At 41.4% G+C, this 27657-nt stretch overlaps 1 protein-coding gene and 1 long non-coding RNA gene across 2 annotated transcripts; one reads left to right on the top strand and one right to left on the bottom strand.

Annotated features, from left to right (window-relative positions):
- Positions 1-27657, top strand: PPM1D (protein phosphatase, Mg2+/Mn2+ dependent 1D). The gene is made up of 6 exons (XM_080383430.1): positions 1-646; positions 7033-7261; positions 9683-9807; positions 20035-20225; positions 21033-21275; positions 26217-27657. The coding sequence occupies exons 1-6, from the start codon at positions 184-186 to the stop codon at positions 26769-26771; spliced, it is 1806 nt and encodes a 601-aa protein (XP_080239556.1). The 5' UTR covers positions 1-183; the 3' UTR covers positions 26772-27657.
- LOC308062774 lies at positions 12490-20028 on the bottom strand. The gene is made up of 2 exons (XR_013927675.1): positions 18038-20028; positions 12490-17781 (listed from the first exon to the last, which is right to left on the bottom strand). It is a non-coding gene; the product is annotated as an uncharacterized lncRNA (long non-coding RNA).

Below are 27657 nucleotides of genomic sequence, written 5' to 3'. Positions count from 1 at the left end.
GGGGGCGCTGCGGCGCGGGGCCGCCGCTGCCGCGGGGATTGGCGGGGGCGGGCGGCGCGGCCGTGCCCGAGCGGCGCCGCCGACGTCAACAATAGTCCGCGGCGGCGGCGGGCGGGGAACCATCGCGGGCGGGAGCGGCGGGCGCCGCCGCGCCGAGCCGGCCCCCCGTCCCCGTCCCTCCCCATGGCGGGGCCGTACGCGCTGGGGGTGAGCGTGTACTCGGACCAGGGCGGCAGGAAATACATGGAGGACGTGACCCAGATCGTGGTGGAGCCCGAGCCGGCGGCCGAGGCGGAGCGCGGCGCCCCGCACAAAGGCGCGGCGGCGGTCGGGGCCCCGCGGGCTGCCGAGCCCCTGGCCGAGAGCGGCCGGCGGCGGGGAGCGAGCCCGCGGGCGCCGGAGGAGGCGGCGCCGCCGCTCGGCCCCGGCCCTGGGCCCGGCTCCAGCCGGCGGCCGCGCCGCTCCGTGGCCTTCTTCGCCGTGTGCGACGGGCACGGCGGCCGGGAGGCGGCCCAGTTCGCCCGGGAGAACCTGTGGGGCTTCATCAAGAAGCAGAAGGGCTTCGGCTCGGCCGAGCCCGCCGAGGTGTGCGCGGCCCTGCGCAAGGGCTTCATCGCCTGCCACCGCGCCATGTGGAAAAAGCTGCGTAAGTCCCCGGCGCTGCTGGCGCCCTCCAGCCGCCGCCGGGCCTGGGCCGCGCCGCGACCCCCCCCGCGCCTCCCCGCGGCGGCCGGGGGGGACAGCACCCCCTGCCCCCAGGGCCCGGCGTCCCGGGGCCGCTCGTTGGCCGGCGGCCCCGGGAGTGGTACGTGCCGCCCCCCAGTGGAGCCGCTCCGTGCCCGCCCGGGGAACGGCGGGCCGCCGTGCCGGGGGCAGCGGGGGGGGGGGGGGGGGGGTACGCGCTGCGGAGCTGCGATCTGCTGGCGGCGCGTTTCAAGCCGGGTCCCGACATTGGATTTTTTGGGAGATCTTCGTCTTGCTGCCGTGGGGAATTCGCATGGAAATCCCCCTCGGATTTCCCTTGGCCACAGTATCTTAAAAAAAAATAATTTTAGCAAACTGGAATGTGCTGGGATGGGACAGTGTTTGTCCCCGGACTGTGCCTCGATTGCAAGTGTTCCCGCCGGGCCCTGCCAGAAGGATTTGGGATGTGGCGGGTCCATGGGGAGGACTCGTTCAGTTGCATTGTTTGAGCATCGCAGAGCACCAGCGTTACCTGGCACAGCAAACCCGCTGGGATGCTGAGGGCGATGGAGGCTGTTGGCTTGTCTGCGTAGGGCAGGGGTTGGGCCCTACATCGGTACGGGTGAGGGGCGAGAGGGACCAGGCCGGGGACCTTGACCCCTCTGGTGCTCTCCCTTCTCCCCCAGATCAAGCCTGACTGCAGAACTGTGTTTCTGAAAGGGATTTTGTTTTTTCTTGCTAAGGCAGCAGTAGAGCGTGGTGGTGGTTTGTATATCATGTGCAGAATGTGTGTGTGTGTTGTGTATGCAGTCGTGTATCCGAAAGCCCCAGAAAGAGAAAATAAAAGAAGCGAACAGCATGTGAAGGCAGGCAGGCAGGTGGGAGTGGAAGACTAAAATCGGATCAGAAAGGTGGGGATGCTGACAGCTGGGTGCGGGAGGCAATCGTGGAAAGCAAGGAATTGCAGGCAGAGCACCACCCTGGGGTTTCAACCAAGTGATTCCTGGGCGGGGAGGGATTACAGTGTCAATACGGTTTCGTTTTCCTTTTTTCTTGAATAGCAAAATGGAGAAGTTGTGCAAAGGTCAGATACTGAAGAGATGCGGGGGAAAGGAACGGCCAGGTTGTTGGACAGAAAGGAAAGGGTGTGAGATTTAGGAGCACCAGAACTTGATCAAAGCCTTGATGCTGGGGATAGGGCAGTGAGTGGCACGAGATGCCCAGAGCTGCAGGCTTGCACGGTAAAAAGAAAGATGTGTGAATAGGGGAATGGGGCATGGGGGGCAAAGATAAGTTTAGTTTTCTAGTTGTAGTACCCCTACTCTGTTGCTTGTCACTGTGTGTGAATACAAAACGCAGAGGTGGAGCGAAGTGACAGAATGCAGGAAATACTATTTTAATAATGAGTGTTTAGTACTGGGGTTGTGGAACCCATTCAGATTGTTGTGAGAAACAATGTAGCTCTGGCTGTGAGCATCTGATAACAGCTTTAGGTGGGCCGTGTAGTAAGTTTCTACGTCGCATGTTTGGTCTTACAGACTTCCGCTGCATGTGTACAACAGCTCAAGTGTTATGGGACAGAAGCATTACTATGTCTAGTTTATAACTTATTATACTGTGTTACAGAATCCCAGTGTGAATTCTACTTTCAGTACATAATTTTCCATATTAGCATATGTAGAGCAGATTTGTAACTGTGTGTTGGTGACACTGTGGATATGAAAGGGAGACTGGGTATTTTGGTAGCCTGAAACGGGGGTGGGAGAACTGTTTGGCTGTTTGGTGTAAGGGATGGAGTTGTTACTGCTTCCAGTTGATGGCCACGGGCAGAGATGCTGGTACTTGGCGGTTCTGTCAGCGCTGGGAAGCTGTGGGGTCATCCCAGTGGCCATCCCAGTGGCCATCTCGTACGGTAGACAGGAAGCTCACTGATTGTAAGAGTAACGGAAAAATTAAAACAGAAAAATGCCCCTTTGTCATTGCCGATAACTTTGGGCATTAATTATGAAGTTCTCTGTGTGCTAAAGAGCTCCTGGAGTGTAAGTTCCTATTTGAAGGCCTGTTACTCAACTCGCAGGGGTAAGAAAGGTATTTACAAGGAGCATACGCGGATCAGAGGTCCCAGATTTTGATGTGACTTTACTAAGGATTGCATAGGTTTATGTTTCTTTGGCAGTTCATTATTTGTATAGCCAAGAGCTTGTTTGTAAATGTTGTATTTAACTTGATAGTATTAAAAATGGTTTTTCAGCACTAGTAGGTACCATTTAGAAAGAGTTGTGTACTTCTTTGGTTATAACTCTTCCCATTAAATTTAATTGACGCAATAAAAATCAAATAATATTTTCATTTCTTGTGTAATAACAAGGTTTTTTTGTAATTCTGCTGCAAAGCTGTAATTTCAGGATTATTCTTAGAAATGTTTAAGAGTTTATGTATGTGTTCTTACCTGAAAAGCACCTGGACCACTTAAGGCAGTGCAGATTTTCAGGATAATGTTGAATTTTTAGGGTCTGTTTCTGTATGAAAGGTTTATATAGTGTTTAGGTTTTGAAAGTTTAATGAGAATTTTAGAATCAAACTAATTTGAAATGAGGCGCTGTGGTTTGACTTAATGTATGTAAGAACAGTGACATAAAAATTAAATACATTTTTATCAATTTTTGATTCTGAGAATAATTCTGAATCATGCTCAAAGAAAGACAGGAACAGAACTTCCACAAACATGCTCTGGAGCAGTTGGTGCGTTTTGTATCACACATCAACAATTGCTTTTTAGGCTGTGCCAAGGTTTGGGTTTTTTTCTGTCACAGATGTGGTATCCAGGTTTTGCTGTAACAGATCGACAATACGGGACGGGTTGTTTTAAACCAATTCTTACCCCTCTCTCCAGTCTCCCCACCAGAAGAAGGGAGACAAGAGTAAGAAGTTACTGCAAAAAAAAAGTTGTGTAAACAACTTGCAGTCCTGGAAAGCTGCATGGACTTGTCTCTTGCAACTGTCTGCTGTTGTAAGGAACAAACTAGATTATAGATCAGATGGCTTCAGATACTGCGAACAGGTGCATTCTTTTTCTTTTTTTTCTTGGAAGAGTGGGAAGTGCATCTGTTAAACTGGAATACGTGGTATTTTGTGGGCAGGGATTGTGAGAGTCTGTAACGGGCAATGTTGTTAGTACCCTGCTAGGCACATTGTGGGTTTACCTCCTACTCCCCATGCGCAGATATCTGCCAGGTCTGTGCACTGCACTGGTTCATAAATGGTGTGATTTTCAGATCTAAAGCCCCCAGCTGCAGTGGAGTCGTGTCCATCCTGGGATGTATCAATGCTCCTAGTACATAGCTTAATAACTCAGGGCTGTAAATACAGAATTAGGGACATAGGCCCGCAAGGAAACTTTGACTAACTTTGCTTTCCAAGAGAGCTACCTAGAGGTATTTCTCTGTTGCTAAAGTTGTTGAAGTGGGATGTCATCCAAGGACGTTTCAGGTCTGTCTTTGAAGTGTGAATTTTGTTTTGAGAGCTTTGTTGTAATTTCAGGATTTCTTCTAATGTGTCAACTTGTTTTGGTATGAAAAATGGGCAGTAATTTCCTCTGAGCTTATTGAAGCTAAACTCAAAACTGGATGGCATTTTAATATTGTTACTTTGAAGGGATGTTACTAATGCCAGTTGTGTGCTTAAGGAAGAGCTTGTGTTTTTACTGGAGCTGGTGTGGCCAGGTAGGGAAGGAAGTGTTAATGTCTGTTTTTAAATAAGAATGGCAGCTGGAGCTGATGCTTCTACCAAAGGAGGAGTTTAACAGGGTATTACTTTTAACTGTTAATTAGTATATGTTCTCCATTAATTTATTAGAGGAGAAAATGCCTTTTGATCATATCTGATCGTTTGGACTATTGCTGTATCTTATAAAAGAAATATAGGGCTTTTTTTTAAAGTCAAAACTGTATTTTGGTTTGTATCATGCATCGAAAGACAAGAAAAAGAATAGTCTTTAAAAACAGCATTTGGCGAGTTTTTCAGCATCATGATAGTATGTAGGAAAGGAATTGAGCAAGAAAGAAAACTTTTCTTGATGCTAGTGTTCTGTGTATGTTTGTTTTTAGGGGTGTGTATAGTTTGCACTAAAAAGTTCTTTATTTTTTTCGGATGAATAAAGGGAAAGAAAAGGTGCAGCCAAGTCAGATGTCACGAAGCAAATCGCTTTACACTTCCTGTCCTAGGCAGCAGGTGACAATTTGAATTTGCCAGCTGACATGCCAGCTACAAAACCAGTAAAGTTACAAAAGTGAGCAAAGGATAGTGTTTTTCAAGTGGAGGGGAAAAAATGTTTTAGAAAGATGTCTTACAGCTGAAGTTACAAGATTAATAAAAACATGCTCCTGATATGCAGAAGAGTCAGGTAAGTGACTTTGATTTTAATACTTGAACTCAGAAGAAAACTGGGGAGTTTTGACACTTGTGTTAATTTCTGATGAGACACGATGTCTAAAGAAAGGAATATGCTATGCTATATGTAATACTTATCTCTAAACAAGAGCAAAGCAGAAACTAAAATCTCGTGATGATAGGCAGATCTAATTTCTAGTTCTGCTGGAGCCTAAAATCTGAGGCTGCTGTATCATTCTTTTTTCTCACAAGTGGGTGATTTCACTCTCTATGCTCTTCATTCCCATAAAGACCAATTTGACTCTCTAATATATTTTATTGCTATTGAGGGGTTGTTACGCTGACAGAAACTCATTAGTTGCAGCTTGTTTTCTGTTAAGTGCATGGTTGAAGTCCTTATTACCACTTGGCTTCCTCCCTCATTTGCTTTCCATTTGGAATGTGTTAGTTTTAATATCCACAGTTAAAATTGCCAGACACAGAACTTCCAATAAGCTGATTGAATGTTTCTGGTTTTTGGGGGAAAAAAAAGAAGCTACTCCTAGGGCAAAAGTGTATTTTAGTACATAGAATGCAAAGCTAGTACTCTGTGTTAAGAGCTTAGATGTTTAGATTATGCTGGATATCTTGGTAGCTAACACTGAGGAAAGGCAACCTTTATCGTCATGCTGTCTATGAAATTCCGCTGCTCCTTCAGCACGTCTTCCCTGTCTTCTTCTCTTTCTTGCCTCGGGCATCCGAACATTGTGCAGTGGCACTAGAACTCAAGTTCCTAATCTTTTGCTTCTGCCTAAAACATCTGAAGTTTAAAATACCCATTTTCACAGAGAGGAAGGCCTATTTGTGTTTTGGTTTGTGTGTTTGTTGTGCCATAGGAAAATAAATAATATAGTCCTTTGGCAGCCTGGCTTGGGTATTTCCTGCAAACTGCATGTGTATCACAGTGGAATTTTTATGTTGTTCTGTGTGAGCATGCCTTGTGAAGTGCAGAAGATAGAATGTGACAAGGAGATGAGTCTCCCTTCTGAGTTTGTCTGAAGACGTGAGTGGGTGCAGTGAAGAAGAAACATGAGGTTGCTGTTGACAGTTGAAATCAACCGGTAACTGGCAACTTGAGTTGTGTTTTCTGAAGGTGCTGAAGTAGAGAGGAGGGCTGGCATGGCTAATCTTTCTTAATTGGGGTGTTGTCTCAGTCGTTCTGTGTCGTTTTGGAAGTAGATGAACTTGGCTGTGTAGACACAAAAACAGACAAGAAAAGAAAAGGCACAGAAGAGAAATGTGGATTGGACATAAACAGGGGAGAGCAGTGTAATAGGAAATTAACATGTTTTCAGGGCAGAGCAGCTGAGAAAGGAGGTTTCCCTAACCATGCATAGTTCATGCTAGTGTTGGTATTTTGAATTCAAAGGATAACTTGCAGATGTGATGTTGAGTTATACTTGAAGTCTTCCTCCAAAAGGAAATGTGAATAAACCAGCTGAGATGTTACTCAGCTTAAAATGTTGTTTGGCATATAAAAGTAAAATAGCATTTTCTTTCCTTCCGAGGTGATTGGCAATGTCCAGAGAAAATGACCTAATTTATAACATTTCCACCCCTTCGGGCAGAGCAGTGAACAGTAGATCTTAACAAAATGCTGGTTCGACCCTGTTCAACACTCAAGGAGCACATCTTCCCCCATATTCTTCTAGTGATGCTTAGAATATTAAACCAGGGGAAGCAGTTTTTGAATCCTGTCTTGGTGCTTTGATGCTGGCTTTTTATATATATGTGTGTCAAGCTGTAGCTAGGGGAGTGATGTTACGAAATCAAGGGGGACCCGAGGGCACTGGCTTGCCTGGCCATACTGTAACATTACACAAGCCTCTGACACACCCTTCATCTTGATCTTCAAAACAATACTGGTTCCACAGAATTAAAACCAAAGGTATTTTTATTTGCTTTTTTCTCTCATTGCAGCAGAGTGGCCGAAGACCATGACTGGTCTCCCAAGCACATCAGGAACTACTGCCAGTGTGGTCATTATCCGTGGGTCAAAGATGTATGTTGCTCATGTTGGCGATTCAGGAGTGGTGCTGGGAGTCCAGGATGACCCCAAAGATGACTTTGTGCGAGCTGTGGAGGTGACGCAGGACCACAAGCCGGAACTTCCCAAAGAAAGGGAGAGAATTGAAGGCCTTGGGGGCAGGTAACTGCTTTTTACTTCAGTTTTGACTTTTGGGTGCTGTCTGTGTCTTTCTGACTGATCTAGGCTTAAGGTTGCTTGTTTTGGGGGGCAGGGGGGGTGAGCAAGCTGGTGAATCTCAGTCTATTTATATTTCTTCCCTGTCTGTGCTCTGTTTTTTTTTTTTTCTAGCTTGTTGAGGAATGAGTTAGTGAGCCACTGTTACACTGTTGGGCTTTTTGATAGTGCTTTATGTTATAAACAAAATTTTTATTTCCTGGTGGATCATGCAGCTGAGGTGTGGTTACAATTCTAAATGTTCACTGAAAACTTTGAAAGTGGAGATACTGATGTTTGACCTATTCTACATTCTGAAGAATCTGGGGGGGTTGCCTTTACATATATATGTATGAGATCTGGAATATCCATTTTGTCAAATGGTGGAAACACAGCAGTTTTGACACAAAGTAATTTCTTACGCATTCTGCATTATTCCTGAGGTGACAATGGCAGCTGCTGAGTAGGCTCTTCAAAGCTTCTGTTTAAGGAACGTAAAAAAAATTACTAATCTTAGATTTGAAACAAGGTACTGTATTGCTGTGTTAAAACGTATGCTTAAAATGTTAGAATACTGCATTTTAATGCATATCTTTGCATTAGTAATTTTTTCACTGTCAGGAGCTGGCAGATGTTCTAACATCTTTGAGTTGTGGTTGATGCGTGTTCCCTGTGACTAAGGAGGAAAGCAGGCAGGTTTGTCAGATGGCACTAATGTTTTGAGACAAACCTCAGGGCTCGCATTTGGCGTAGCTTCACAGGAGCTCTCTGTTCTCGTGTTCTACAGTACCATACCAGATGGATGGGCACAGTTTCCTTCTCTTAGCGGTTCAGAGGCAGAGATCACTGAAGGTTTTCCTGTTGACATCATTTGAGAACCCTGTAAGCTCATTAACCTTCAGATATTTGTACCTCTAGCAGGTGGAAGTTGATCAGTTAGCTGTATTGGTGGCTTTCAGAAAGGGTAACTTGCAGATTTGCCAGGTTAGTACTTGTAAATGTATAGGTTTCTGAGTTGCGTATCTTGGAGACTGAAAGTCTTTGAAGCTTCAAAGATGCATTCCCTGGAACTTGTATCAACAGGAAGGGTTAAAGTTTAGTTTAGTTTAAATCTTTGCTTTTACTGGTCCTCCGTCTGTTTTTCCCAGGCTGGCTGTTGCAGGCTATTGTGAGGCAAATAGTAGGAGTGAGGTGGTACCATGCAGCTACGCTTATTAAAATCTCATTCATGAAAGCAAATTAGGAAAAGTTAATGGGAGAGCATGGTTTCGTCTTTCATTAAAAATGGTATTTTTCATAGTAACAGTCCTGGAGTGTGGGATGAGGTCTTTCAGATAAAGACTGCAGTTAGCTTTGTGTGGTCATCAGTTGTACAAGTGGATAAGATCTGTTTTTAGGATGTGGTGTTTGTGACTTTGCTGCACTGTGCATGTGCAAGGATGGAGCTAAACATGCCCTTGTTGTTAAGGCCTTTGAAGTCTCAGGAAGTGCATCTTGAATAGCTTCAGTATGAGGAATCTTGCGGCTGTTCCAGAGCTGCTTGGTTTCTAATTACCAATGGCTGTTCCTTGGAGAAAAGCTAGCTTTGAAGTATCTAGTTCTTAACTTGGTTGGGACCAAGCTTTGCTAATTCCTTGTTTCATTCCCATTTCTTCCTTGATGGCGCATACTCTCTCTGTTCATTCTTCCCAGCTGCCCCTGCCCAACAACAGCTGCCCGGTTTACTTGCTCTGTAACTTCTTCTTTGACCCTTCTAACGCCATCTGTGAGAACTAAAGGTGGTGCTCAGTGCCTTAGAGCAGGTGTTAACATTCAAATGCAGAGCTGTTTCTTCCTGTCTCCTGCTTTCACAACACAGCAGCTATGAACAATTCCTCTTTTATATCTGCCTCATGTTGGTGCACCGCTAAAGAAGTCTCTACAGAAGGCGGCTCCTTTCTCTTATGTTTTTTCAACTAGACTTTGGTGCTCTTTACTGTCAAACTGGCAGAAGGAGAAGACCGAAGGAGGAACTACAGGGTATTTCCACCCAAGTGAGCTGATGCTGATGGTCCTCGTCTGAGGAAAGCAAATTCAGTTCTGCTTTTAAAAAAGATACTCTTGCATCTGGTTGTTGCAGCCAGGCAGAATTTCTTCCAGGTCTTCATTCCCCTGCTTTTTCTTTTCTTCTGCCCTTTCTCACTTCTCCCTTGGGCTTAATATGGAATGAAAGTATCAAAGTGATACCGTATGTTTTGAAATATTTGTTTGTGCTGTGGACTTCCCTGAGGGTGCTGTCATTATTGTCCATATTTGCTGTTTTAACTGGTTCTGTGTCCATTGAAAGCAACTTTCATGCTTTCATTTCCATTCCTTTTTTTAACTCCTGCCTCTTTCTGATGTTTTTAGTGTGATCAACAAGTCCGGTGTGAATCGTGTGGTTTGGAAGAGACCTCGTCTGACTCACAATGGCCCTGTGCGCCGCAGCACCGTCATTGACCAGATTCCATTCCTGGCAGTTGCTAGAGCACTTGGTAAGTCATGTTGGTGTTTGGAAAGTGAGACAGCACTGCATACAGGCCACCAGAACTGAATTATACCCTATTATATTTTAGAGGGATTTACTCACTTTCTGTGATTACAAGGGCTTCTGAAACCTGGGCCTTTTAAAAGTATTTTTAATACAATATGGATTTTGTTTTTCAAATCAAGCTGTAGAAGGTGTCATTGGTAAGTGAAGGACTTGCTCTACAACGTGCAGGATTTTCAATGTCAGTCCTACAAGGCTGGTGCTTCATTTCTGTTGCAAATAAAAATGCACAAAGCAGTATGTGTTTCCAAGATGGAGAGTATATTTATTGTTTTCTTACTGAAATAACAGGACTGTAATTTTTGACTAGGTGGTTGTAAGTTTTGCTGCATAGCATCCAAATTACTCTGGTCTTCCTTTTGTTGTGAATCTGTTTTCTTTCAAGGCTTAGCATAGAATGACCAAAGGGCTGAAACTGTTGCCTTTGTGAGAGTATTAGTAATGGGAAACTATCTTTGAGGAACGCTTTATTCAAAGGACAAAAAGGCATTTTAAAGTACCTAGCAAACTTGGTATGAGTGGTTTTGGGGAAGTATTTAGTAACTTAATCCTTGGATACTAACACTCATGGGCAAGAGGTGTCTTCTGCTCAGTTTTTTTCCTTAAATTCCAGTGCAGAATGCCAGTGTTCTGCAGTTCATTTTGTTTCTGTCCTCCGTTTGCCCCAGTGAAGAATCCTCTGTACAGATACCACCCCCAGTATAGATTCAGTTTTTTTGTAAATGTGGTACATGTTTTTACCTATGAAAACTGTTCTGTGACTTAACTTCTTCTTGGCAAGCTTGACAGTTATGTGGTGGTGTTGTCAGTGTTCCTAGATCAGCTGGCAGTGTGTCATGGGAACAGTCTGTTCCTGGGACCATGATCGTCTTGATAATTGCGTAGCATTACTGTGTCTTATTTCAGAGGCAGTGCTGTCTGTTTCATGTGGGTCTGTCCAGTGTTAGGAAGAATTTTGCAGTGATAACTAACATTGTAAAAGATAGTTATATATCAAGCAAGGAGTCGTAGGTGGCTGAACGGTGATCTTTTAATAAAAACAGAACTTTAATTTTATGGACATTTTTCTCTGTTTCTTAAAAGCCTTTATTATGTTATATTTTAGGCAAGATAGATGCTTATTTTATGGTTAGTAAAACTGACTCGAGAGTTTGAGTAAATCCTTTGGAGTTAATAAATGAGTAGCAAACAGATCTTCATCCACTGAGCAACATGTACCCCTCTGCAAAAAAGGGGAGAAGAGAGATGTGTTCCTCCTAGATTACAAAAAACATAGGCTTAATTTTGATGGATCTTTCATTCCTGTGATTGCGAGTTTGTTGTCTAAATAGCTCGATGACTTTCGATTCGATTCCTTTTAGCGAGTTCAACACAAGGATTTGGCCGGGTCTTGTGTGCAGATGGGATTTCAAGGAATGATGCATCTGTTAGCTCCCTATTGCATTCTTTTCTGTTACGTGGATGAAGAGGATTACTGGAGAGTTTAAGGTCCAAGAAACAAGAGCACTTATCTCTTTAACATATCTTAGTTTCAAAAGCAGATTTGAAAGCTTAAAAAGAGGGCTTTGACATCTTCAAATTATGGAGAAACAGACTTACAACCTGACAGTGTTTCAGTGTTTGCTTGCTCAGGGAGCCTCCGTAGCCTCTTCACATGCACTTCTGAGGAGGTATGACAAACCTCCTGGAAAAAGGAACACAGCTGCTTCGCTCCGTAGGACCCAGATGGTGCACAGACGCTCACAGTTTGGAAACAGGATTTAACTTCTTTCTGAGGCCAACATGCCCATTACGCTGCTTACAAAAGACCTACCATGACTAAAGCCATTTGCATTCATGCTGTTGAGGCCTGCTCGACCTCTTGGCTGGTTCCCAGATTGCTACCCTGGTTGGCACAGCACTGCTGTGTTGGAGCCTCTCCAAGCGGAGTAATAACTGTCAGTGTTGACGTATACTGGTTACCAGTACTCTAGTCAATCCTACTAAGATGTAGCACAGTGATTCTTTTTGCTAAGTCCAAACTCAGTTGTTGTTCTTGATAGAAATCCCATACAGATCCCAGACTGGACAATAATTTTGAGTAGGAGAGCAAGAAGCTCTTGACACTCTGCCCTGCACCGTGGAGAGAAACTTAAGAGTTGTGAATTTACAGTCTTTAAAAGCGGGAAGATTGTCTGATGAAACCCCCTAAAATTTAGAACATGGGTGTCTTTTGTAAGTTTGTCTTTCTCTTACAACACTAAAGTATTTTGGTGTAGTCTCATCCCTCGCCCATTCCTTAAGTCTAGCACTCATTTTAAGGAGTACAGCAAGGGCTTTAGAAATAGCAGGAATAAAAAAACACCGTGGAAGAGTATTGCATTGGTCAAATATTTGGACAGCAGGAAGAATACTGGTGCAGTGGAAGTCCTGGCCAGATCAGTTCTGTTGACATTCCCTGTACTGTTCTGATTGTCTGCAGTGTCTTTCTGCCCTAAAACAAGCATTTGTGGTATGCACTTTCTATTACTGCTGCTTCTTGCAACTGTAGTGGCTGCATTTAAGTAATGTTTGATTTATTTATAGCCCCATAACAAGTCAGAAATACTTAGGCTTCATATTGTCTCTATAAAGTATCTGTATGCTGCTTTTACTGTATCCAGGTTTTTTAAGTCTTCTAATATTTTAAACTGTAGCAGAGTATTCTGCGTTTTAAGTATAGCTACTTCTGCTAACCTTTTCTGGGTGATGAAAACATCTTTCTTTATACCAGTTTGCCTTGCAATAGATACTTAAGAATCCCGTGCAATCTCAGAACTGTTCATGTCAAGACTTGCTGCTCAAGCTGATCAGAAGAGCATTTTGTTTCCTTAGAGTGTAATCATTTAAGTCAGTTTCCTCGCACCCCTAGTTTCATGGTAACTGTCCATTTTATATGCCTGTCTCTAAAACAGGTGTGAGGTAACTCAAATTACTTCAATCCCCTTACATAAGGCAAGGCTATGAGTGTGCAGATCAATGGATACCATGGAGCAGATGCTCGGGGGCAACAACCCATCGTGTAACTTGCCTGTGTGTTTCGAAGCGTCTGTGCGTGTCATTGCATTGTGTGTTAGTTACTGTCTCCCTGCGGAGACAGTAACTCCATGTGGTACTTGGGAAGGCGTTGTAGGCTCCTGTGAACGTGCTTCCATGTGCATGTCTTGGGGAAAGAGTGCTGAGAGAGGAAATAACCTGCTCTGGGCGTGTATAACACAATAGCCAGATACACGCTAGCAGAAAGGTTACATTTCAGCTATACTGTCTGTCTAAGTTAGACCTGCTTCTGGGATGATAAGCAAAATAAGTGTGTAAGACTATGTATGTTTCATTCTCATTGTGGAAAAAAGGAATTAAGAGTTTTGATCTTTGGAAACAGATTTTGAAGTAAAATCTGGCTGTGGGTGTAACTTTCAGAGACAGTATACAAAGTAGGGGGAGTATAGAAAAACTACAGTCTGAGCTCTGAATATCTTAGCAGTATAACTTGCAACAAGGACAGAATGTAGAAACAGGTAGACAAATGGTGTGATTAATCACTGAGCTTTGTAGGTTGTAAGTGTAACTTAAACATGTTGTAGTTGAAGTGGCTATTTAAGTTCTTATCCCCAGCTGTCTGCCAGCCTGATTAAGTTGACTGGTAATGTATGGTGTGATGGCAGAAATGGGTCTTGATTGTTTTTTAAATCATGTGGGATCTCTCTTGCTGGTAAATTAGTTCAGGTCTAAACCCAGTAAATCTTTTATTGACTCTGTTCCCTCCTCCTCCCCTTTTCTTGGGAGCTAACCTAGAGCCAAGATCTGCAGCTGTCCAAAGGGTTATGTGGTAAGGGATTGCCTCGCAGTATTGTAGCTGTTTGGTGTCTGTGTGGGGCTTTAAATTAACAAATGATGAAACCTGAACCAAGAACCCATTAGTTAAACAACTCACTCATGTGGCAACATGAAGTATCTTTTCCCTTCATGTGGAAATATAATAGACTCACCCCTATACTTCAGGTGGAGTGGCCTTTACCATACAGATTTGACTTCTCCTAAGAACATGAATTTCCTGCTGACCTCTTAAGAAGAGTTATGTACCAAGCAGTGAATGTTCAATGTATAGCTGCTACGAGAAAGCTGGCTCTGACAGTGCCATTACTGGGTGCCAGAATTGTTTTGTGAAGCTCTCTGAACATGCATACCATGAAACCCTAGAGAAGAGGGTATGGCTGACCTCAAATGATACAAGTAGGCTGCTGTATAAGGGTTTAGGGTTTTTTACATGCATTTAGCTATTTTTTTTTAAAGTTTACCAAATAGAATGGGCACAGTTGCAACACAGTGTCTGCTTCTCAGTTCTTCCTTCCTGCTCACTTGTAGGTCCCACCATGGAAGATCAGTCATGTTGAATTGCGTAAGCTAGTAATTTGTATTTAAGTACTGCAAGGCATTTTCCAGGTTTTAGTGATAATTGCTTTTTTCATTTTATCTATATAAAACCAGACAAACCAGATGCATTTGGGATTCTAGTCCTGTCCTAGGGATGTCTTGCTCTAGCTCGTATAATCATTTTACCCTCAAGACAAAATATGTGTATGCCTGTACAAAATGCAGAGTATGTACTTTGTGGGTATCTGTTACATGTCATATGGCGGTGTGTGTGGGTCCATGTAGCTCAAGTAAGAAAGTCTGGGGCTCCCCCTTACCCCCCTTGGCAGATTGCAGGTCTGTACACATGCCTCTCTTGCTCTCTCTTCTTTGGCAATGTAGAAAAGCAGTAATAAAACTTTTCTGCTAAAGGCAGAGCTTTATCCAGGTTTGGTCAGTGCGTTCTTCTGCCTTACCTCTTGTTTTCGGCTAAGCAAATGCTGTCTAGGATTGTCTTTTGAGGCTTGAAATTCCACCTTAGTATTCATTTGAAGGATTTAATTCAAGGCTAGAAATTATGAGAAGCTTTTTGTGTGCCATTTCAGCTCCTCACCTCTACTTTTGCACACTAGTTCTTGCAGGCTTTTCTCATGCAATGTGCTCTGGCATAGCCCTAGACAAACACCTTTTTTTTTTTTTTCCTGTCTTGCCTGTGATTTTGCTAACTTACAAGCAGAGATGAGCAGTCACGCTGAAGACTGCCTTATGAGCAGCTTTTAATTCACCACCCATTTAAAATGCAATCATTTGTTTAATTTGCTGTTGAAATACAGTTCTTTTGCCTGTGCTTTCCTTTTCTACATAGTGTTGAGGGGTGGCATTCTTTCAACAAGTTTGACTGAAGTAGGATGTAAAAGAAGCTCCTAAAAAAAGTACTCCTAAAGCAGCAGTGGAAGTTTTAAAGCCTCAAGTGCTTATGTGTTAAGTTTTCTGCTTGCTGATAGCTTCAATTTGTCCCCATCTCTCATCATTCCAGCGTTGTGTGAATGGGACATTGCTTTACACTCCACTTTACACTGCTGTGAAATGCCCTCTTGTGGCTGTAGGACTGGGTTGCCATGAGTTCTGCTGAAAATGTTTCCTCCCCAGCTCGGTCTTGAGTGGTTACTGTCTGGATCCTTGCTGAGATTTGTCTCGCTTCCTAGCGGTGCTGCCCCATTGGGAGTGAAAAAAGGAAGTCCTGCAAGTTGTCTCTTTGTACTAACAGACCTCTTAGATAAAACTTTGATTTAAAAAGATCTGGGATTAATCAAACTGGGTTTTTGTTTTGGACTGATTTATAGAAGTCAACTTTTCTTTCCTCTATTAAAACCAAAAGATATTTTTGTATTTGAAACAGCGTGATCCAGAAACATAAATGAAAGACTTGATTTATATGACTTCTGGACATACTTTTGCTATAAGAAGGCTTTGGGCTTAATTTAATCCAGTCTACTTACATGATGGGTGTTTTTGTTTGTAACTTCAGTTACTTTCCTGACAGCAGTTGAAATACAATACAAAAAAAAAAGTTTTTTTTATTGTATTTTAAAAGGTAATAGTAAGCAGGTAAGATAGACTGCATTTTGATATATTCTTACAGGTAGTTAAATAAAGTTTCCTACTCCTTTATGATTTCAAACATCTATTTTTCATTTTGTAAGGTGTAGTGTCATTTTTGTGTAGACCTCTGTATATTATTCTGGCTTTGAGTTACGACTTAAGAAACAGATACGATTTTTCTGGAAGATATGGAAGGAATTACACTATTAACATTGGTTTGGAAAAGAAATATGCAAGTCTTACACCAAAAGAAATATTCTTGGTCTGTAAGATTTTGGAGAACAAGATTGTTAAAGGTTTTGTGAATGTCTGGGTTTTAATTCGGAACAAAAATAGTATGGCTCAAAGTCAAGTCTGAGAACCTGGCATTCCAGTTCTGTAATACTAGCCTTTGGCATATCACATCATCTTGCTATCTTGGCTTCCCCGTCTGCTAAAGGGTCACTTGTCTGTCTTCTTGCTTTGGGACAGAATTAAAGATTTCAGAGCACTTTGAAATGCCTAGGAAAAAGTGTACTCTGCTTTTTGGCTTACTTCCGTCTCCCTTTTTCTTTCCCAGAATTGTGACAGAGGGTGCCATGTAAAGTGACTCTTCCCAAGTTTGTCATATATTCCTCAGCTGCTATGGATGCTGTGCTCTCCAGCTGGCCAGAGAAAGATACGCAGCTGACATTGGTATTCTGTCTGTGCAGCAGCTCTAAAAAGCATGGACTTAAATTTGTGGTGCTCTGCCCTTTAGGAAAAAAAAAAAGTACCTCACCCTAGTGCCATGGGTTGGCCTTTGCTGGCTTGGAGTTGAAGGATCTGTGAGAAGTATTTTTGAAGTGAAATATTCTTTATGCAACACTCTTCTACCAAGGATCACTAGCCAGCTTGATTAGTCTGAGTTTGTGGGTTTCTGGGAGTAGACTGGTAGATTAACACTGAAGGCAGTTTTCCCTGTTCTTTAAGGCAGTCACAAGTACTGTTGTTTCCTTTGAGGCTGAGGGAGGAAGAATCTGGATTTTTCTATATGCTTCAGGCTTCAAGCATACTCTGTAGAAATTTTCCTGGCTCAAAGAAAGAAGGTTTGGGTTGTTTTTTTTTCTTTCAATTTGTGACATCTAGAGCTCCATTTAGCTTTCAGTAGCTCAAGACTTGCCTGGAGTTGGTCAGTTAATACCTGACTGTGCTTCGATGCTGTTCCATCATACAACTTTGTAAATAAGTTATTGTGCATTTCCTAGCTTTTTGAGATTGAATAGATGATGAGTACAGTTGAATGTAAAACTCATGATGAGTCTGTTCTTGCTGTACATTTACAGCATGTAAGAGATTATTTCAAAGAATGCATTTTGCAAAAAAACCAACCCCAAACCAGAAACCAGCACGTTTAATAAACTTAGTCTTTGAAGCTGTGAGTCCTTGAACTAGTCTAGCTCTGCTTCAGCAGTTGCTTTCAGGAAAAATTACTTTCCTCTTGTGATGTCTAATTTTCTCTCTTTTCTTCACCCCCCTCAGTTAAGAATGATGGTAGTACTGTAGAAGTGTAGCTTAGTTGCAGACTTGCACATGGACTCAGCCAAATATGTGGACTACTACTATCAGGTAGCCTGGTGGTAGTTCTAAGGCAGACCCAGCTGTTAATCCTGATTCAAGCCCACACCTCAGTGTAGGGTTCCAGTGTGGCCCTCGGAAGGGCAGCTTGTTGTAGAGGAGGGACACTGAGGTTGGAAAGCTTTCAGTGGCAGCTAGGAAGGTTGAGGTCCTGGTCAGGGGGTTGGCCTGTGATTTGTGATGTGTGGATTCATCATGAGTGTTCTCAGAATCTGTGTGCCCTTGAGGAAGTTTTTAATCCTTGGAGTCCCCCTTATAGTCAGAGTGGTATTCCTGATTATGCCCACGAGGACCTTTCTTCCCCTTGGAGGAAGAACCTCTGAAATCAGTACGATTATCACTCAGCTGTTTTCTGGGGAAGAGCAGCAGATGGGCATGATGACATGTATGTAGATGAACCAAAATTAAATAGCATCAGGTTATTTTTATCATACTGCACAGTATTTTTAATAAAAAATATGATTCAACTAATAACATTTGTCACGCCTAAATGAGTATGAACAAACTAGCAAATAAAAGCATAAAAATATTATGTGTGTTGGAAACGGATGCTGCCACTGATTCCAAGATCTGGTTGTTGTAAGATCCCAAGCTCTTGTTTATTTTACCTGCTGTGTCTGTGATAGACATGATGTGAAGATCGCTCAGTGCATGAAGACTTTTTGTGGCAATTCATATACAATAATTGCTGTGCTGGAGTTCAGCTCTTCTGTTAGAGTATTGATCTCGCTGCCAGCTGGCTGGCTTTGTTGAGTCTGTGGAGGGAGAGTGCACCTCTATACAAGCAGGCTTGGCTTTTAATTAGCACTTATTAGAAGCATGTGTTTCTGCCTGCTGCTGCTGCAATGAAGGTGAATTGGTGCTTTAATGAGGATGGACCATCCTGCTTGCTATGGTGAAGTGGAGTAATTGAGTTGAAGTATTCCCTTTCCTGATTCTGGAGAAGTCTTTTCAACTGGTTGATAGCTTAAGGCAAAGCTAATGGAAGGAAGCAGGAAGACAAAAAGCTGATTTATTATCTTTAAAAGGGTGGTGATGGATGCGGAAGAAGGCTACAGGCATGCTTTCTGAAGCCAGCAAAAAGCAGAGGGAAAAAAAACCCTGACAAAACCTTACTCGTAAACTGGAGTTCTTAAGCTTCTGTATGCTTTTCAGTTCTGACATTTTAATCGATTTCTACTTCTAAAGCCATGTGTTCTGCACAGGAAAATGTAGCCAGTGGTTGCAAATAATGTTACTTTTTGTTGCTTGTCACTATGGGAAGCTATTTGCGAACATAAAAAGGAAGAGAAGGTGTTAGTGCAAATTAATACCATTCTTGATTTAAAGGACCAACCTTAGAAAAAGGTTTTATTTTTTCAAGTATACTTGATAAATTAAATTGACATAAATTGATATGGAAGTGCATTTTTCTGATGGAGTGGTTTTCACTTGAGGATGGTTTGGAGGAAACACTCAAACCAGTAGTTGTTTTGATTTGAATGTGTTAGTCTGATTCAGTTCGGGCCATCGTTACTGGTGACATGACGCCAAATACATTTGCATAGCAAGAAAGATTTAAAAATAGAAAGGGTCGCTGCGTGAGGCTTTGCGAGGGAGAAGCTTTAGCTCTCATTTTCTGCTTTCCTGCTGGAACCCAGGCACTACTTGTGTTCCTGTGGCTACTTTCCAACTCCAGAATTTGGCACATGGTGTTCAGCTGGAAAGACGCTCTAACACAGCGCTGCATGGCTTTGAAAGCAATGCTAATGCTGTGGAAGGAGGAGGAATGCGAAATAGAAATGAGGAGAGGCTGAAGCCTTTCCCCTATTCCTTTGCCCTCTTCCTTTGTTCCTTCTCTGTGGCACCTGCATGCACAAACACACGCACAGCAAGATATAACCCTGGCTTTTTTGTATTGCTTGTGGAGGGGCTGTGGAGGATCTCGGGTTTTAAAGAAACAAAGGGCAGTTTAGCAGCTTGAGTGTGAAAAGGTGAGGTTTTTTAGTTTGCGGGGTTTTTTTGTTGTACGAGCAGGACTTGGTAGGGTGTGCAGGGCAGTGTATCATAGTGATGCTGATATAAGTCTAATAGTGTATATGACATTGGGGAGGAAAAAAGGTAGTATGTGATTCCGCCCCCACCTGCAACCTAGTCCTAGAAACTCTATCGTGTACAAGACGGGAGGATTCTGCTTCCAGTATTTCAACTACCAATAACTGAAAGGGCAGATTTCTGCAAGTTTGGTGTGGGTTCAACAAAGTAAAGGCTTTACTTGTTTGACATCTGTTGTTGTTCAGATAGGTTTTGGTTTGGATATTGAGGTTTCACTGTTTTCTAGGTATTAATGTACTACATTTCCCCTTTTTCTGAAAATGTTAGTTTCTAAGAGAGTAGAAGGTCTTCTATAAACAAAGGTTGGTTTGAATGTGGTTTTATTTACGTTGCTACGTATTAATAAATATGATTGGAAAGCAGCAGCAGATCAGTGATTGTGCTGAAATTACTTTGTATTACCGTTGGGGATTTGAGGCTGGTGGTAATTGTTTTCATGGGAACATTTTTCTGTAGTTCAGGATTGGTATTTTCATGTGTAACAATTCAAAAACATTTTCTTCTTGGCTAGGTGACCTTTGGAGCTACGACTTCTACAGTGGTGAATTTGTTGTGTCTCCTGAACCTGACACTAGTGTGCACACAATTGATCCCCAGAAGCACAAATATATTATCCTTGGCAGTGATGGACTGTGGAACATGATCCCACCTCAAGATGCTATCTCCATGTGCCAGGATCATGAGGAGAAAAAATACTTCATGGTGAGAGCAGCGGCAATAAGTCATTGTGCAAATTTAATACTTTCTTCCTCTAAAAATTGCTTAGTGTGGCATGTATGAACAGTACCTAACCGGTGGTGTTTAGGCATAGTCATAGTTTTGCCACAAGACAGATGTAGTTACAATGTGGCTGATACTGTGCTTGCGTATACTGTCAAAACCCATGCATGTTAACAATCTTTAAATTATTTGGTGGCTATTTTTGGGAAATTTGACTACCAGGATGGTATCTGTGAGTAATAAAGATGGTAACATGTTCCTTTTCTAAGGTGGTTATACAAAATATTGTCTGAAATTTAATTCACATTAAGATGCGTGTTACAATGCAGATAACTGTTTATTGTTTTTTACACTATTTGTACAAAGTCTGAATTAAATTTTTCTCTGGTTTATTTTAAAAAACAGTTTGAGAATTTATGTAGTGGAGCATCTGAGCATCAGATACTAAATAGTATTTAACCCCCTTGAGAGACTTTTAGAAAGACTGTAGGATGTTATGGCCAGGCTATTTATGCAAGTCACTGCATTGGTTTTATGGTTTAAATCACTCATAGATACATGGATTCTACCATAAACTGATTTTAAAGTTACATTTCGCTTAGAAGAAAGATATATTTCAATGGATACTTCCTCTTGTGTTTCTGAATCACATCACTATTCCTATATATCACTACATGATATATAGGAATATATATCTCAGGCTGTGCCACATAAACTGTCCACCTTCCATGTATAAAGTGAAGTGGACCTGACTGCTTTCTCTCTCTGTCCCTTTCCTCTAACGTAAAGGGAGAGCACCGACAGTCTTGTGCCAAAATGCTAGTGAACAGAGCGCTCGGCCGGTGGAGGCAACGCATGCTTCGTGCAGATAACACTAGTGCCATCGTAATCTGCATCTCACCATTGCAAGACAGCAAAAGCAACTTGGAAAATGAAGAAGAATTGTATCTCAACTTGGCAGAGAGTCCCTGCTATAGCAGCCCTGATATGAATGTCATGACACCCTCCCGCTGCTGTACCCCACCTGTCAAGGTAATGGGTTTCTTTCAGTGTTTTACTGAAATGTTCCACTTTTGAGTGTGGAGCCCACTAAATAAGTATCAATATCCCTTTTCTTGCCCTAGCAGTCATTTCTTTCTGTGTAGCTTACTGCGACAGGTGGGACTGGCGCCAATGGTGTAGTCAGACCCTTGCCAGTAACTGAAGTAATACTTTTAGAAACTACTGGGCTGTCAACTTAAACCACTATTTAATGTTGCTTTTGGTTTTTGGGTTTGGTTGTGTTGGGTGGGTTTTTTTGCTAACTGCAGTGGACTAGGCAGTATGTATGGCTACATAATTCATTTCAGTTCTAGGACAGTACTTGACAGCAATTACCTGACCATGTCCTCAGTACTTCCATGTACAAAGCTTTGGAGACTGGATGAACATTTAACATTTCTTAAAAGACTTTGGAACACCAAAGGCAGAGTATTAAATTATGAACTTCTCAGACATACAGTTTTTGTAACTCTTAAAATCCAGATCATTTAAGAATAGTTGTTGATCTCTATTCCCTCCTTAACATGTAAGAAATTATTACTATAACCTTATGCCTATAGTTTGCACAACTTTAAATGCACTGTTTCTTAAAGGTAAGTTTTCAAAGATCCTCCACAAAATCAGAAGTAGGCTATTGAAAGGGAGGACTCAAACTGTGGGGATCAGAAGTTTTTAAAAAAGAAAAAAACCCCAACACATCTCTTTAGAGAATAAGGTTGGACTACGGTTTTCTTTCCTACCTTGCCATGTACTTGTGTAGCTTGCACAGGTGATCAATTTCAGACTGTTTGTGGATGTGTTCTTAATCTTGGTGTGGTTTGGTTTTGTTTGGCTGTGGTGTTTAGTTGTTTTTTTTTTTTTTTGTAAGGTAACCAAAGGGATGATGTATTCAAATGCCCACTGCTGTAAAGAATGTTTTCTTTCTGGATCAGGAAAACTTATTATCTTCCTCTGGTTGATTTAATGGTCTTTGTTAGAGGAAAAGACATTATAATACAAGGTCTTCCTTCAGGTTAGAAGTTTTAACCATTAACAAAAAGCAGAAGTTGGTATTCAGAAGTTGGTGGGGATCTTTTTGTTCTAAGAACTACAGTGTAGTTATGAGTGGATGTTTGCTTCAGTAACTACCAGCTGCTTCTGATTTAAGTAGCTGTCCTTTGATGTTCTGCAGTATCTTTGGATAACTCTCCTTTGGGCAAAGTGAAAAGAGTAAAAATTAAAAAGGGAATCCTTAACATTCCCTTGGTAGAAACAAGCTGCTAATAAAATGGCAAGCTTAAACTTTGTCTTCTTCCTTTACATCCAGTGTAGCAAAGCATATGAAAAGAACTTAAAATCTAGTAAAATCTTGAGTGCAGAAAAATTCTTTGCATTCTAAAGAATCCTGAACTTTTTAAGTTGTACCATATGTTTTGTGTGTGATCTATTATCAGTACTCACTGAATAAACATTGAGCTGTATTGACTGCAAGATGTCCAGGAAGCAGAATTTCTGGATAAGGACTTAATTGGAAAAAAAATAATATTTTTTTTTCTCCTTAAGATTCCCTCTCCCCATTGATGTAGATTCTGTTAACTGTGATATGTGAATCTAGATAAATTGCAGCAGGCATTCACAAAGAATGAAAAGATCAAAACTTTAGACAACTAGAAACTTTTGTTTGCCATGTAGATAAAGCCTTACATTTTTTTTGCTTACTGTGCCAAATGCAAAAGACATTTTTTACTAGCTATGGGTCTTCATTGATAATATATGTATAAATTCTATTTTAATGCAAAAGTTATCCCTCTTTTGGATTAAAATAGAACTGGTGTTGCCAATTTAAAAACAGATACTATTTTCTTAGTACTTGTATTTATTAAGAGTACTAATGTAACAGAGGTTTCTGCTTTAATAACAACTATCTAGCTGTCCTTACAGACTACCTGTGATTATCAGAAGTGTGAAAAGGAGACTGAAAAGGTCATTGCACCATTAGAACAATTTTGAAATACTTCAGGAAAACCCGAATGTCTCCAGGCAGATCATAATAAAGGAAATGTCTTAGCAGTTGTGTCTCCATGTATGTTTTTTTTGCAAAACAAAAACTTTGTGTAGTTACCTGTAAATATATTTGCTAACTACACCTAAGCAATGTTATCTTTTTCACAGTACAAAGAGGTTTAGCAGTTAGAGCCACAAGGAAAATAAAACCCCATTTCCATAAAGTTTGGTTATGTAATGGCTGGACTTGTTGGCTTTTCTTTTATATAGCAGTCTGGCTTCATGGGAGCCTTCTAGGTAAAACTAAGTGCATGCAGGAGCACTGTTGGCTCAATGTGTTCTTTAAAATTATGTGAAACATAATAGAGGCATTTGGGACTCTCCGCAAAAATGGTCAAATACATTGTTTCTTAGGCCTTGCCTCAGACATTAAATGGTAGCCTTATAGCAAGGTGCCAGTTTTCTTATGAAGCACAGCCACATGACTATTTAGGAATATGCTTTTTGGAATTTTTTTTCTGATGGTGGTAACTTGTGAGAGATTCAGGAAGTGCCCTTATTTCATGATACTTTGTGATCCTAGTGATACTGTCAACCTCATGGGAGGGAAAAGCCCCATTTTGTTGATTACACAAAGGGAAGTATGGCAATAGATGACTACCCATTTGCAAAACCTTGCATAAATACCTTGATACATAGAGCTACAGGTAAATACACTTAAATTTAGGTTGGTAATTAATTCATCTTCTTACAAAATTACTGTTGAATTTAATTGAAAAGGAATCATCGTAGTTTCTGTAAAGAAACCAGAGGTGATTCCCCAGATCAGTTAGAGCTCCTGGAGATTGTGGCAGGATTATAGCCCAGAGAGGACAGATCAGCAAAAACACGAGGTGGCAACAGAAAGGATATTCGTGCCTGTTATCTTCAGAGAACTGAAAGAAGCACGAATAGCCTTGACTCTTAATAGCTGCTACCTTCCAAAACAATTAATTTGGAAATGGATGGAGACCAAAGTTTCTCAATTAAACAGAAGTATTTCTTAATTGCATATCCTTCTGGCAACAATTACTGATACCAAATCAATATTCCTGAGGCCAGTGATAAAATCTGATTGGTTAGATTGCTGAGAAATGAAATTTGTGATTCATGTTTTATTTTTCTTGTTTTGTTACATCACTCTTTAGCAGTCCATCTGACTTTGTTTGGCTTCCCTAAGCCTTGTTCAGTCTCATCTAATTTGTACCATGCAAAAGCTGTTGGCAATAACAGCCACAGTGTTATGTGTCTTGCACAACAAAAGCATAAAACCTAAGTCGTGGCGAGAGACGCAATTCCAAAAATTAAATTGAGCAGATTAAGTAGCATTGCCAGAGCTGTTCTCTGTGTGTTATCCAGCTTTCTTAGGGGTTCTGCAACAATAGAGGTGAAGAATAACCTCCAGAATACCATCCATTAAGGTCTTTTGTCTTGTGTTGCTACATATAGGAAGAGAGTATTATCTAAATGGTTTTACTACACATAGGGAGAAACAGGGGAGTAGAGGGGAGTGGAAGACTACGTCTAGATGCTAGAAACAATTCTGATTATTTTTTCTTTTGGTGTGCATTTTATTAAACCTTAATATTAGATTTTTCAAAAGTGCTGAGCAGTCATGGATCTCTTCTTGAAGTTGAACTGAAGTTGTTCTGGGTTGTGACTTCAAAAGCATCTATTTATTCACCTGAGATGTTACATTGACTTACTTCCTGATTCAGCTGTGTGTGCATTGGAGTTTTCAGCACAGTATTTTCTTAAAACAGTTATCATCATTTGCCTTACGTTGATGGTATGTAGAGTAATGCGGCCTTGAAATTTACTTTTGAAGGACTTGCCAAGTAACTAGGGATTTCTTCACAATTAAATCTTTAATAAGGTCATAATTCATATATTTAGGGTACTGCATAAATACTAATTTTCATAATCCCCCTGTGGATAGTGAAAGCAAGTATTGTCCCCATTTTCCTATTGGTAAAACTGAAAACGAGGCAAAAGCACTTATCAAAGGCTGCAGGAGAGATGAGTAGCTGAAGGTATGATTAGAGTTCAGAAAGACCCTGGTTCTCAGGGCATCGTATTAAGCAGCTTCTCTTCAACATACAGAATGACTGCGCTTCGTGCAGAGTGGCTGGATGTGCTAGGAGGAATGGAGCTGCTTTCTCTACATGTTGTAGAGCATAAAGCTAGGCAATAAAATGTGTTACTTCACATAGCAAACAGTAACTATTCTCAGAATAGCTTTGTCCGATGCTCTACCTTTCTGTATGCAATCAGGACACCTACCATGAAGAGTTTGTCAATGTCCTTGATAAGCTGGTTATGCAGTAACTAAGACTTCTACATGTAACAAAGGTCAGAAGACTTTTTCTGCTATTTGCCACAATAGTGTTTGGCTACTGGTGACATATAAAATCCTCAAAAGGCAGTATAGGTGCATGTATCACAGTGTCTGAAGGGGGGAAGTCATGTCCACATGCTGGAAAATGCTACTTATGAGAATCATAGCACAAAGATTGCAGGCACTGCTACATGGCTTCCTAAATTAACAGCAGATGCATGCAGATTCCTGAGCATTTTATAGCAGCCAAAGCAAAGGTACACAGGCTGAGTAAGTCTGGGCAGCCCTCTGAATGAAAAGATTACACATCTGCCATTATGAGACACTTGCAAATTGGGTGACTGAAGTAAATGCTTTTATGAAGTTGGTGTGCACAAAATACCAAGTTTGGACCCACAGTCTGAATTAGTTTTCACCTCTCAGCGTGGAGAAAAGATAACTGTTTTGGAGTAGGATTCTTCTGTCTCTGACAAGGTTTAGAGAAGTTCTGTCCCACACTATCTCCACTCTCGAAGGATAATGCAGGTCAAATAATTATATTTATGCCTAATTTTTTTTTTCTTTTCCCTCAGCTTTCAGAAGATGATCCATGGCCACGACTGAATGCTTCTGAGCCTATTCCTCCCCTCACACATAGCAACATGATCTCGGAAAAATACTTGGAGCTGCCAAATGAGATTGCCAAAAGCAATTTACCTTCATCAGGAGCCACCCCAAAGGATTCAGGCCCCCAGGAGGAGAAGTGCAGCAAAGCGTTGGCTTTGAGGATACATGAATCCTACAATAATGGTTTGTCAGTCAGTCTCTCCCCTTCCAACTCCGCAAATTCAGGCACGGACCAAAAAGGCTTCAAGGTGTCCAGTAGTGGACAAACAAAAGCCCAAGATGCAGAGAGGACACCCACAGCAAACTTTAAAAGGACATTGGAAGAATCCAACTCTGGCCCAGCTATGAAGAAGCCAAGACGTGGCCTGAGTCGAAACATTAGTGTCCAGCCAGAAGGCATGTCCACAGCTCCACAGCGCAAAAACTCAAACAAGCTGACCATGCGACGCAGCCTGCGGGGTCAGAAGAAGCTCAGCAATTCACTCTTCCACCCGCCCAGGAAAGCAGTCTGTGTTTGCTGAAGGGCATTTGTGTAAGGAAGTGTATTTTGGTCTGGTTAGAATTTTAAAGTTGGTGCAGAAGTTTGAAACTCTTCCTGTTTATCTTTTTTTAAAGTAGAAACTTTTTTTGGTATTGAACAGCTTTATCCCAGCCTTGTACTTGCTTGTATTATAACTGTGAATTTTGTAGATGTGTAGGGTATAAGTTACTGTAAAATGTGTGTAAATTTGTATTCCTTCATATAAATGTAGTCTCTTTTTTTCCTTGTATAATTGTTACAGCGGGGCTAAACCTTGTTTTAAAGAAAAATAATCCTTTTTGTTAATTTACTAAAGTCATGAATTTGTATACGCTTCTTGTGATGAGAATTTCACAACTTTTTAACTAAAGTAAATTATTAAACAGAATGGAAGATATGTATTTTCGTAGTACTATACGTTCCACCTGAAGTGTGTCTTTTAGAGAATACACTAGGTCTATATTTTTTTTTTAAATTTTAGATTTCTCTACTCAGAAATGAAAAGTATGTGGAAGCAGAGATGCTGAGTCTTGCTTTACACAGCTCAATGTCAATTTCTTCATGTTAATTAAAATACTATGCAGTATCTTATTTAGTTGTATTTTTTGTAACATTAATCGTCAAAGTATTTAGCAAAAAAGTGTGTGTTTTAAAACTCCAACTCCCAAAAGCATCCTATAAAGCCATTCCCATCCCTTGTTATAAATGATGGCATTTATATCCAGGCATAAAAGTATGCCCTACGGAGGCATGAATTCTCTGCTATTCCAATACTGATGGTGCTGCTAATACCTTTCAACATAAGTTCTTAAATTATTTTATGACTATTTTCATTGAGTATGTGGACCATGTGTATGTTCACCTAAATAAAACACATGAAAACTTGA

The sequence above is a fragment of the Falco punctatus genome (assembly GCF_963210335.1).
Source record: "Falco punctatus genome assembly, chromosome: 1".
NCBI classification, from domain to species: domain Eukaryota; kingdom Metazoa; phylum Chordata; class Aves; order Falconiformes; family Falconidae; genus Falco; species Falco punctatus.
The sequence above is the reverse complement of the archived record's forward strand: the minus strand, read 5'-3'. Positions and strand labels throughout refer to the sequence as shown.

Bases quoted from the DNA above. Each gene is read 5' to 3' on its own strand.
- PPM1D (XM_080383430.1), top strand. From the start codon at position 184: ATGGCGGGGCCGTACGCGCTGGGGGTGAGCGTGTACTCGGACCAGGGC. The intron at 7,262-9,682 runs GTAACTGCTTTT...TGATGTTTTTAG, and splicing joins ATTGAAGGCCTTGGGGGCAG to TGTGATCAACAAGTCCGGTG. The intron at 9,808-20,034 runs GTAAGTCATGTT...CTTCTTGGCTAG, and splicing joins GGCAGTTGCTAGAGCACTTG to GTGACCTTTGGAGCTACGAC.